The sequence below is a fragment of the Toxorhynchites rutilus genome, chromosome 1 (genome assembly GCF_029784135.1).
Source record: "Toxorhynchites rutilus septentrionalis strain SRP chromosome 1, ASM2978413v1, whole genome shotgun sequence".
Taxonomy (NCBI): domain Eukaryota; kingdom Metazoa; phylum Arthropoda; class Insecta; order Diptera; family Culicidae; genus Toxorhynchites; species Toxorhynchites rutilus.
Genome location: NC_073744.1, coordinates 185,732,392 through 185,745,815, shown reverse-complemented (window position 1 = coordinate 185,745,815; position 13,424 = coordinate 185,732,392). Strand labels below are relative to the sequence as shown.

General features: G+C 40.5%; 1 protein-coding gene across 1 annotated transcript; it reads right to left on the bottom strand.

Annotated features, from left to right (window-relative positions):
- Positions 1-456: 456 nt before the first annotated feature.
- On the bottom strand, positions 457-13,138 carry LOC129770966 (protein SPT2 homolog). The gene is made up of 2 exons (XM_055774178.1): positions 12,886-13,138; positions 457-2,578 (listed from the first exon to the last, which is right to left on the bottom strand). Exons 1-2 carry the CDS (start codon positions 12,949-12,951, stop codon positions 746-748), a joined length of 1,899 nt encoding a protein of 632 aa, XP_055630153.1. The 5' UTR covers positions 12,952-13,138; the 3' UTR covers positions 457-745.
- Between the last annotated feature and the right edge of the window lie 286 nt (positions 13,139-13,424).

Below are 13,424 nucleotides of genomic sequence, written 5' to 3'. Positions count from 1 at the left end.
ATCAAAGCACTTACACCCCTTTCATTCTAAGCCCCTCAAATTAGTATCAGGGAAATGGAAGTATAGATTGAAGTCAGTTGAATGAAGAGGCATATTTGTATCCATTAGTCGCGTCAGTTACAATAACCACTGACTGAACCAATTCATCAGTCATCCTCGCTAGTCAACTTCACTTTTTGTTGACGGTGACTGCCGAAGCAGTTCTAGTCGAAGCGAAGCTACTGAGAGTATAGTCGGTCTTCATTTTTCACCTTCGAAGATTTCGGGCCCTGTGACTGAATGTATGTATGCTCAGTATGGTGACAAAGCAACATACTAAAACCCGCGATAACTCGAAACCCGATGCCAATTATTCAACGGATTTCTTGAATTCATCGAATTTCTAGGATTGTCATCATTGACCACATGAGAATTATTAAAATACTTTGTTTTATTCAATATCTATGATACATTTATCGTTTATCTATCGCCGGACATAATCTATAACTTTGAATATGTTATTCACAATTATTCCATCGCAATTTCTACCATTTCATATAACCAAAAACTCTACGTAAACGTTAATTATATTATAAATCATTTATAAAATGTGAACGAAATCTCCGATCGTTCCGTTTTCTCCACTCGAGCCATATGTCCCATAAACTAGGCAAAATGTGACCACAAAGAAAAAAATAAATAACATTCAATAATAGTATAAAATGTATCAAACTGAAACTTATAACAACGCTTTCCCTCCTCAATTTCATTTCCCTTTCATCTTCTGCTTCTTGAGCATCGCTTTCCGCTTCTTCTCCTCCTCCTCCATCCGTATGTCTTCGAGATCCTCCATCAGGCCGATCTTCTTGCTGATAAACTCCTCCCGCATCTGCTGGGCAAAGTTGGACTCCATCGTCCGGTCGTCAAAGTCCTCGTCCTTGTAGCGGGACTTATCGTATCCGAAGATGGCACGAATGTGTGTCGAGTAGTCCTCCTCCGCGTCGTCGTCATCGATGAAATCGTCCATCTCCGAGTCGTACTCGCTATCGCTGTCGATGACCTGGCGACGTTTCTTCTGAGCTGGGCCGGCACCGGAACGGTGCGAATCCGACGGTCGTTTCCTCATCATGTCCGGGGGAGGAAACTGTCGAGATTTTTGCTGTTGCTGCTGCCGCACATCTGGCGGAGGAAATTGGCGTGTCTTTTGAACGTCCGACGGGGGTCTCGACTTTTGACCGTTGGCCGGGGGTTGCGTCGTCTGTTTGGATGATGTGGAAGATGACGGATTACCACGAGACGGAGGCACTTTGGAGGAAAGAGATGATTTCGAAGCGCCATTGGGTTGAACAGATGAGATTGGTTTTTTAGGCTGGCTGCTGCTTGTTGGTTCTCTCGAGAGTTGTGAACTGGTGGAAGGTTTTTTGTTGGCGGTGAGTGCCGCTTCCAGTTTGCTCTTTGACAATGATGACTCTGTGGCAGGCCTCTGTTGCGCGGGTCGTTTCTCGTCGGGACGATTTTGTGACTTTATACTGGGATTTGTGCTTGTCGGTTTGCTGGCCACTGGTTTGTCCGGTCCGGATGAGTTCAGTTTAGGAATTCTTCCGTTTGGAGCCATAACATTTGGGGTGGAGTTGGGTTTGGCGGAAGAGCTGTTGCTGCTGCTGCTACCACCAGAGCTTGAGCTTTTACCGCCCGATTTCATGGCATCGTATCTTGCCAGTTTAATCTGTTTTTCTTTCTCCGACAACTTCGGGTCGTTCCGTATCCGATCGCGGATTTTCTTTTCCTCCAGATAAGCCATTCGCTCATCGTATTCTTTCTTTTCCTTTTTCGTCATCAGACGCTCAGGTTCTTTCTTCTCGACTGGGACATCCACTTTGAGCACAGGTTCGAATTGTTTCTGCTCGGCCAGTTTCATCAGTGTCGCAAAATCCGGTGGGGCTGGCCCCGTCGGACGTTTAGCTTTCCTTTTGGCAGCTTCTTCCTTCGCTTTTGCCTCTGCCTCTTTTCGTCTTTCTTCCTCCGGATCATATCTGTCGGGACCCACAAGCGTTTTGCCACTGCTAACCACCTCATCCCTGCTTGATCCCTCGCCTGTCTTCCGTTTCCTGGTCCTCGGGGCATTCTCTTCCTCTTCGGCTTTATTGAGGGCATCCTTCACGCGTGCCTTGGCCCGGTCAATCTCTTCTTTGCTCATCGTCTTCTTCGCACCGTCCTTGAATTTCTTCTCCTCCGGATTGCTCTTGTACTTATCCATCAGCTGCTGGTAAATCTGAGAGGCCACGTTCGAGGTGTACCCATAATCGTCCTCATCGGGCTGATCCGGTCCCTCCAGCGTAACGGCTGTGTCCTGCGTATCAATCGCATCGTCCAGCACCGACTTGTTGGCGGATTTGATAACCTTCAACATCTTTTCGATCTTTTTCTTCGCTTTGGGATCCCGTTTAGCCATCAGCTCTTCGCGCTTGCGTTTCTCCTCGAGCAGCTTCTCACGCTCCTCCTGCTCCTTCTTGGCGAGGAACTTCTTGATATTTGCCGAGAGTTTCTTCTCCTTGGTTTCCTTCTTCGGGGGTGCGAACTTTGTCGAGTAGTAGCGGGACTGCAAGTGGAAGAATCAGAGAGAATAAGGTTAGTCGGTTACAATACTCTGTTAACTAATATACAGTCAATCGCAAAATTTCATTTTTCATTTATTTATTCATTAATTTATACTTGTAGAGTAAGGGTTCACCCTTATAAATATTCTACAATCGGATACCTTGTTGTTCACACCACATTCAATTGAAAACAATCCAGACAAATTAAAATTAACCTAAACCCTATCATGCATGTTGACCATTTTTAACACTCCAAAATGAATCTAACTACTTGCTAATTCCTTTCATTCAGCCAGCCGATACACTCACGAAGGAATCTAGGGAAAGAATTAATAGATTTTATGAAGAGATAGTGAGGACCGGGATGAATAATTTTAAATAATGTGACATAGCATCTTAATTTGAAGAAATTATGAAACGAACATCCCACCAGTTGCCATTGTAAGAGTGATATGCTAGAAAACCCAGACAAGTTGAAAAACCCATCGAACACAGTGGTTAACTGCTACCCTCAATCGATCGTAAGCTGAGACTGGAGCGTTCAAAATCAATTCGGAACCATAAGAAAAGTGAGGTAAAAGAAGGGTTTTAAATAGCTTAATTTTGGTTGAAACGGATAGCATACTCGCTGTGAGTCTAAAGACGCGTCCACATTACGCCAATCGGCCTTGGCCGCCCGGTAAAGCCGACTAAATGTGGACGTACCGCCCGGGCTTGCCGACATGCCGAAAACCGACTCGAATCAAACCGAACCCAACCCGAAACAAGTGGGTCCGGTTCGAGAAAGTCGTACCAAAACAAAACGAAGTAAATTAGCGTTGACGACCAGCGTTGCCAATGTTCCAGTTTAAACTGGATTCTTCCAGTTTTTTTCTCTCGATCCAGTCAAACAGTTAAATCCTGAAATCTTCCAGTTTTTTAAAATATCATCTAGTTTTATCCAGTTTTTTATATGTGTGCTTCAGTTTTACCCATTTTATGTAAAATTACTTATACATAATATCCCTCACTCACCCTTCCTATCCCTTGACCAATTTGTTTTTTCGACATTCATCGTTCGATCGATCCAATGTGTATTTACCTTGGATTGACGTTTTTCTCAACTCAGTGTTTTTTATTCTCTCGCTTACACTTCCGAATTCAATACGGTTAGCGCACAGTGCGTGCTACACTGTCTTAGAATTTACATAAATATCAGATGTTCTACACCCAAATTAGCGTTGACAGAAAACATGTCATCTTTGACAGAAAAGATGCCATTTCCTGTGCATGAGAGTCAAATGCGCAAATAATGAGCTATTTTAAAAGCTTAAAAATGGTTTGTATGTATGCGTCCATACGACGTCAATGGGGATCGAACCAAGGCCGGCTGGAATGCAAAGTTACTTTACACGACCACGTTATCCATATAGCTGCCAGCGCTATTATAAAGGAGCGTCATGAGGTCATCATAAAATGAAGTTGGAAGGTGTTTTCTAAGACGATAAAGAAGAACATGAACGAGAATATATCTTTCTCTGTCTGGGCCGTGTATTTGGCAAACTATACGAGCTTTCATATACTTTCATTTAAATGTGTCTCCTGTTTTGCTCCCTCATATTGGCTCTAGCATATATTTTATACAAATGATATACATGTCTTGGGGAGTAGAACATTTTATGTTTCAGCTCATTTAATGTAATAAATCGGGATGCCAGAACATGTGCTAAAAATTAACTTTGGGTGTAGGTTCTCCAAAATATTATGAAGTTCAGACTTGAACTATAATTTTAATCACGACTGGCAATGTTCATAGCAAAATAACTCACCCAAATAGGTTCATAGAGCCCGTGAGCTATGCTGCCTTTGAGTTTATATAACCTTCAAATTTTATTGGTATTCCAAATCATTCTAAATTTCAGAAGAGCATAGAGTCAATTTGTTCCATTGACTTTGATTGATATGAACCAAGTAATCTTGTTTCCATTTACATCAATGGGACAGTAGTTTCTCAAAGGATTTTCAGTTCTAAATAGCATTAACATTACGCATGATCTGAACTCTCCTATTTGATGCATGATAGAACCGCTGCGCGTGTGACGTCTAGCAATAAACATTGCTTTAGTTTTTGATGAACTAATAGGAAGTAGATTATCCGAGGACCATTTCCAAACACTCTTCATTAGCATCAGTTGAACAAATATACAGTTGTACATCATCTGCAAACATGTGGATGACACAAAATTTCAAAACTGATGGTAAATCGTTTATAAATAATGAAAAGAGAAGTGGACCTAAAACAGATCCTTGGGGTACTCCAGATAAAATATTAGTTGAGCTGGATAATTTTCCATCAATTTCAACTATCTGAGTGCGAGAGTTCAGATAGGAACTGATAAGAAGAACAGCAGATTAAACCGTTGAATAAAGTTTTGAATTTGAAATTTCAAAATTTTCTCAAAAACCTTTGACAGCGAACATAGAATACTGATTGGACGAAGATTGTTCAAACAAGTAAACGCAGGTTTCTTACGAATTGGAATTATCTTTGTAGCTTTCCAGGCCCGAGGAAATTGGGCAGTCGTTATAAATAAATTAAAGAGATACGTTATGGGCGTAATTACGAATGGCAAAATAATTCAATTTTAGGAGGTGGTATTGAAGGAAGTTCCGGATCATGTGTGAAGTTTTCACCAAAAAAAGAATTTATCTCATCACTAGTATTGTTATGCTTTCCTTTGTTACACGGATCTACAGTAACATTAAGTCGTTTGAGTTTTGTCCAAAGTTCTATGATTGAAGTCGCAGACTCTAGATTGGACGTCATATAGTTAGATTTGGCTTGGTTAACTAATAGAGTTACTTTATTGCGAAGTCTTTTAAACTGAAAATGGTCCTGAGAACTTCTACTACTTTTCCATTGGCGATATGCAACATCTCTAGCTATCATAGCATTCAAAATGTTATTGTTAAACCAAGGTGCATTTGCTTTGGGACTATGAGCTCTCAATGGAACACAATTTTCATAAATTTCAATAATCTGCTTGTTGAAGAAATCAAGAGCCAAATCAGAATCAGTGATACTATACAATAATGACCAATCCAAGTTGTTTAATATGTTTTGCAACTCAGAAAAATTAATTCGATTATAATCCCGAAAAATTTTCGGTTTATCATCATTGCAACGAATTATGTTAAAAGATGAAAAAATCATATCGTGATGAGAAAAACCTGGGGCTGACAGTTGATTGAAATTAAGAACGAAATTTTTGTCATTTGTTATTAAAAGATCAATCAAAGAGCTTCCACCAGGATAGAAGTGAGTAGGTTCATTATTTACACAAAACAACCCAAAACTCTCTAGAACCTCGCTGAACCGAGTTGTTTTAGCGTAAACTTTTTTCAAATTTGTATTGAAATCCCCTGTCAAAATTATATTCTCATAAGCTCAATTATACAACTCGTGCTGGTTTGTTATTGTTGAGTTTTTCGCGGTTAAAAAATAAATAATTAAATGCGACTTATTTTCATCGTAAAATTGATCCATTCTACTCTCATGTGTGATGAGAAAAAAAATTTGAATGGTCACATTTCTACTTCATGTTTAAAATACAAACAAAAAATCTCCAGTTAAGACATCGCAAAATTGAGTGTACAGTTCAAGTTTTTCTTAAAACGAAAATTGTAATCAGTTCAGAAATGTTAATAGATAACAAAAATCAATCCCCTAGTATTTGGTATGGCCCCCTTTAGCGTCCAGCACTTCCTGCAAGCGCCGAGGCGAGATTTTTGGTCACTGTAGACGGAAGTACTTCCCAGATCTCCGTAATCGTCGTTTTGAGTTCCGCTTCGTTCCCTGTATTTTGACGGATGGATGGTTCTTGATTTCATACCATATATACTGAATAGTGTTCAAGTTCGGTGATTTCGGAGATGTCTTGAGTTGATTGGGACATTATAGAGCAGGCATTCCCGCATTACGAAGTCAGTTTGCTTCGGGCCATTATTCTGTTGAAAGTAGTAATCACGAGGGAGACCGAATTTCTGACCGGGAGACTGCAGGTTACGTTTCAGGAAGTTCAATTAAGTCATCTTGTCCATCGCCGAATCGATAAACACTATTGATCCAGTTCCAGGAGCCGCGAATGTACCATGCATCATCTGATTACCGCCGCCGTGTTTTACTGTGATAACCAAATGCTGAATCTGAAGCACCGATCCTGGTTTCCTCCACACCATATGTCTTCCATTCGATTCAAAGATATTGGTTTTCGGCTCATCCGTATAAAACACCTTGTTCTAGAACTTCTTTGTTCTGTTTGCATATGTCTTAGAAAACTGTAATCATTTTTTCATATTCACCCTTAAGATGTAAAACATTTCACGGCCAACATGACCTCTCAGATTGTTCCTGTATGCTGCTCTCCGGACAGTGTATGCGCAGACAGGTCTTCCAATGATGCCGGCTACTTCGGTAGTCAATTAAGGAATGTTTGTTTTAGGATTCTTTCCAATGATCCATTTGCCTTCTCTACCGGGATATTTTCCATGATTTTTTTTCGAATTTCCACATTTTTATGATTTTCTGGGTTCTTCTGACAACAGCTGCTATCTCCTGCAATGTCTTTCCACGACAATTCATACTTATCATCATTGTACGTGTAACAATATCTATTTTTTTCCTCTAACTTGCCATTTTGATAAAAAAAAATCAAACATAAAAAAAACAAAAACGAACACTGCCCAAGAAATGGTTAAGTACTCTAATACGCAAAGAAACTTCCTTACAAGACTACTTTGTTCGGAGAAATCTAAGGTGTACACTCAATTTTGCGATGCTTAGAAATGAGATTGTTTTCAATTTTCAGGAATAAACAATTAGCAGAAAACTTTTCTCGGAATTTTATTGCACATACAGCTAGTTAAATGTGTGAGTAATAAATGTGCGTCAAATGAATCAATGTATTCATAATATTTTATACCAATTAAATGGGAAGTATCATCAAGTAGCATTTGTACACTCAATTTTACGACAGATTGTATATAACACTTGATTGAAACAGAGCCTAGATAATCAATTCTGGAGAGCATGAATCACAAGCATATGCTTATCTTTGTGTGATGTAAACGTGTAGAGAAAGACATGATGATATTTTTGACGTAGAACAACGTCTTTCATTTTTGTACCGGTGTGTAAGTTCAAAGTTTTTGAAACCGTTGACCGTTGAATTTTGGAGTGCAAGGTTTTGAACGTTAACCCCTTGCCGTACGATTTAATTTCCAACAATAGGGCGCAAATACGAGCATAGTGAGACGTTTCGATACTCTGCTGAGTGTATATATCTTACTTACGATCGTAGCAGCCCCGCATCATCACACGCCTGAAGCATGTATCCATTTCACATCGATAGACGACGAGTGAGGTTCGATGTTGCACGTTCTGGCACAGTCTAATCGCCACGAGTGTGGTTCGACGTTATACGTGAAGGGGTTAATATCCCTTAGCAGGCTGAACGGAATGGTATGATAATTATTTCATTCGGAGTAGAAAGAGTTATATGTTTGTAACTCATTGACCCGAAACCTTGTTTCAATTACAAAGAAACTGTTTAAGAAGAGGGTATTAAAATCATACTAATTTGTATATAAGCGGATGCTTGCTCGGAAATCCACTCAGTTATGATAGCGCAGCGATTGATGTACGATCACTGGAATGTATTTCCCCAACACAGATTTTTTGACGTAGGACTACGTCTAACCGGAATATATGGGGGGTAAAATGAAAACATAAACACTGAACATGCAGGAAAAAATGCAAGATTTCGAATGCTCGAATGCGAATATAACTCGAACATTTTCTACTGAATCGGAAAGATGTTTGCATCAATTAATAGGGAATATTTCTACGCATCTATCGCAATTAGTAAAGTGTTATTTTCCATTAGGTAAATAATTGAATAACTGTAAAATGTTAAGCGTTATCTAAACGCCCTTACTGCCTCGTTTTGATTGGCCCGCTTTACGGTTTCCCCAACACAGACTTCAAAACCAAGCAGCCTTGGGGAAATTCGGAATTGCAAATACATGAAAGTAGGGGCACTTTTGTTCTCTCCGAAATGTGTTCCCTAACACAGACTTCAAAACCAAGCAGTATTGGCGAAACCGACATTACAAATACATGAAAGTAGGGGGAGCTTTTGTTCTCACCGAAATGTGTTTCCCTAACACAGGCTTCAAAACCAAGGTGTCTAGGAAAATTGGGAATGCAAATTCATGCAGGTCGGGAGTATTTTTGTTCCGACTGAAATCTGATTACCTATAAAGACTTCTAAACCAATGTGTCTGGGGAAATCGGCATTGAAAATACATGCAAACTGCGAGTACTTTTGTACTCGCTTACCTTTGTACAGACTAGAATGCGTTTCCCTAACACGGTCTTCTAAACTTAGGTACCTGGTAAGATCGTGCAGACACTAGAGACATTGCATTTGTTCAAATTTTTTCTCACAACGCAAATATATTGAATTCAATTGAATTCGGAAATTGTTTTATTCAATCAAAAATTTAATCAATACAAACAAATGATTACTAAGCTAAGGTAGTCCCACGTCAACCTTGCGGTAATATCATAGATATAACCCACCCATTTTTTTGGCATTTGATTCAGTTTCCATGGAAATTCTCTCAGAGAAGCTTCATAATCGTGGACTTTCACCAATTCTAAATAGTTTCCTGTACAATCTGCCGTCAGAAAAGAACATGACTTTCTCTCATGGCAGCTCGAGATCTTCTCGTTACAGTTTTATGGGCCTACCGCAAGGCTCCTGTCTAAGCCCCCTCTTGTATAGTTTTTACGTCAATGATATGGATGATTGTCTAACTAGAGACGGCACGCTGAGACAACTTGCAGACGATGGAGTTATTTCCATCCGGGGTAATAATCCCGTCGTTCTGCAAAATTCGTTGCAAGATACTCTGAACCTGTTCACGCGGGCTCTCAAGCTGGGTATCGAATTCTCTACGGAAAAAACCGAAATGGTCGTTTTTTGTAGGAAGCACGAACCCGCACAATTCCAGCTTCACCTATCCGGCAAAACGATCAGGCACTCTATGTTTTTCAAATACCTAGGTGTATATTTTGAATCTAAATGTACCTGGGGGAGACACATTGCGTATCTGAAACAGAAATGCCAGCAAAGAATCAATTTTCTCCAACCAATTACCGGAACATGGTAGGGTACCCACCCAGGAGACCTTATAAAGCTATACAAAACAACGATATTATCACTGTTAGAATATGGCAGTTTTTGCTTCAGATCAGCTGCCAGGACTCATACAAGCTGGAAAGGATACAATATCGTTGCTTGCGTATAGCCATGGGGTGTTTGCAATCGACACATACGATGAGTCTCGAAGTTTTGGCAGGAGTATCCCCGCTTACTCTTCGGTTCACAGAATTATCTTACAGATTTCTCATCCGTTGCAAGATTATGAATCCATTGGTGATTGATAACGTCGAAAATCTACTCCAACTCACTCCTCAGTCAAGCTTTATGTCTTTATACCATGAGTAACTTATCCACGACGTGCATCCTTCGCCAGACATTCCCAACCAAGTTTGCTTCCCATACTTTTGCAATTCCTCTGTCACTTTTTATCTGTCCATGCGTCTAAAAATCCATGAAATCACAGATCATCTACGCTCCGATTTTATTCCGCCGATATTTTTGGCAAAAAATCGGGAAGTTAGATCTGATAAAATGTTCTTTACTGACGGTTCATTCATAAACGGATCCACTGGCTTCGGCGTCTTCAATGAAACTTCCAGTGCCTCTTTCAAACTCAAAGATCCTTGTTCCGTGTATGTCGCTGAACTGGGTGCGATATACTTTGCACTGGGGATCATTGAAACACTGTCCATCGACCATTATTTTATTTTTTCCGACAGTCTCAGTTCGATAGAGGCAATCCGCTCTATGAAAGTTGATAAACACTCATCTTATTTCCTAACAAGAATAAGATAACTGTTGAGTGTTATGGTCGAAAAATTATTCAAGATTACCTTAGCATGGGTTCCCTTCCATTGCTCGATTCCGGGGAATGAGAAAGCGGACTCGTTAGCTAAGGTGGGCGCATCAGAAGACACACTTTTTGAAAGGGAAATTGCTTATAATGATTTTTTCCACATTTCTCGTCAGCACATACTCGTAAGTTGGCAACGCATGTGGAGTGAAGATGAGTTCGGTCGTTGGTTACACACGATTATCCCTAATGTCTCAACGAGTGCATGGTTCAAGGGATTGAATGTGGGTCGTGATTTCATTCGCGTGATATCTCGGCTTATGTCCAATCACTACAGCCTAAACGCACATCTCTATCGCATTGGGCTCGCAGCAAACAATCTTTGTGATTGTGGCGATGGCTCCCACGACATCGAGCATGTTGTCTGGTCGTGTATCCGGTTCCATGCTGCCCGCTCTCAGCTCATCAGAGCATTGAAAGCACAAGGCAGACAATCGAATATCCCCGTCCGGGATATCTTAGGTAACCGTGATCCTGATCTTCTGCTCCATCTATACCTGTTCCTCAGAAACGTCGGGCGCACGTCGAGAGCATTGCAGACTGCAACATCCCAATCATGAGAACACTTGTAATACTAACCTCGAGCCAACCGCGAGTAATCGGTTACATGTTCTAACATAGTTGTAAGGCAAACATTGTCGAAATATTGAACTTCCGGCCCTGCCAGGCTGACGCCATATGAGCCTTAATAGAAATATATATTTTGGAAAAAAAATACCACATCTGACAAATTTCAATTTTCCTACCAAGCAAATAAAACAACGTCTTTGGATGGAAACTAAAAAAACAAGCTTCAGTATTCCTTCAAAGTGTTTGAATTCAATCGCAGCGAGTGGGAAGGTGATCCTAAAACTCGTCCAGAATCACACATGTTTTATACCGATGGGTCTAAAATTGATAAATCTACAGGAGCTAGAATTACTGGACCGGAAATCGACAAGCCGGTCCCAATGGGACAGTGGCCTGAGGTTTTTCAAGCAGAAATACATGCTATTCTAACATGCACAAATACTTGTTTGGCTAGAAAATACAGGTATGCCATGGTCTTCTCAGATAGCCAAGCAGCTCTTTATGCATTGAAAGCATACCCATGTCAGTAAAAGCTAGTTTGGGAATGTATTCTATCCTTAAAACAACTCGCTGCTACTAACGATGGTAATCTATACTGGGTGCCTGGTCACTGCGGTATAGAAGGTAATGAAAAAGCTGATCTTTTAGCAAGATTTGGATCTTCAACCAACTTCGTCGGGTTCGAGCCATTTTGTGTGTTATCTACATCATGCCTGAAATCAGAGCTTAAAACCTGGGAAATATCGATGATTGAAGCCAACTGAAGGGCTCTATCAACACCAAGACAATCCAATTTATTCGTTACATTACATTACATAGTTTCGTTTCGTTTTCGATATGCAAAGTCCTGGTGCGACTATCACTCATTCCCTGAGTGATGGAACAAATTGACAGTGCATATATAGCAAACTGGAGTGCCCGACATTAGATCTAATGGTCCAGTGATTCAAGGCTCCTACAGAAGAAGAATGTGTGGAGTCTAAATCAATTCCGGAGAGCATGAATCACAACCATATGCTTATCTCTAACAATCTAAAACAATAAATTTTCTCAGTTCAGTTCAGTTCTTTGTTTTTTAGGAAGTTTTAAACTGTGCAGTCAATTTGCCTCTAAAATTTTTTTCTCATTGAATCCTTCTATTTTCATCAAAAATGGTTGGCAGGAAAGGGAAGCGTAAATATGTAATTTTCCTATACGTGAATCAAACTTCCTTTCATGTTGCAGTGGTGATGACGACATCGCACATCATTTTTGTTAATCTAATAGGAAATGTAAAATTTTTGAAAACATGCAATTGATTGATTCGAGAGCTTGTTATCGATAATCAAACTATTGCAATGCAAAGGCATTTCATTATTCTGTTAGGAATCGAGTCGTTTAGAGTCAGGACCACGAACATTGCTGGTCCCATGGGAACGACTCCTCCGATGGACATATGATTCCCATGCCCATCAATCACGATTGTGGCTAGCATATGGTGCTCGTGGTGCTTCCCAGTATATTGATCACCCCAACCACACACAGTAGAAGGTACAAAGGAGCAACATAGGCGCATACACAAGCATGTATGCACAATACCCCCCCCCCACCATTGCTGCAGTGTTTTAAGGGCCCCTCATCGACACTAGACGACACACCACACATTGTGGTGTGTGGAGAATTTGATGAAAAAATTTACCTCAGATTTCTGCTCCACACTGGATGCATTCCGCTGGGCCACGCTGAGCAGCTTGCCGAAATCCATCTCGTACGGCTGCTGGAGCACCTCGGGGACAAATATCTGCTACTGTTCGGGCCTAATTTCACTGAGTTCAGAGCAAATTGCTGTTTTTCTTACGACACACTTTGGGAACGTAAGGCCATTGATGAGAATGAAGATAGACACTGATGAACGAACACACGAATGGCCGTCGTCGTCTATGGCACTTTTGACAGTTGTGTGTGGATGGTGGTGGTAGTGTTGGTGCTCCGTAGCGATGGGTTGTTTTGCTGTGTAACGTAGGTGTGTTAGTGGAACTGGTTCGGAGTGCGTTCGTCACTTCACAGGGTAGCACTGACGAATAGATATTTCTAGAAAATCAACTTTGACACATAGGTGACGTGCGGGTAGTGGTCGGGTCTAACTGTCTTCAATGAAGTCTAAAATTGAACTAATTTGGTAAAATAACGTATTTATTCTTTTATATCTTTTATTTTTACCTGGCAAGAAATGATGTA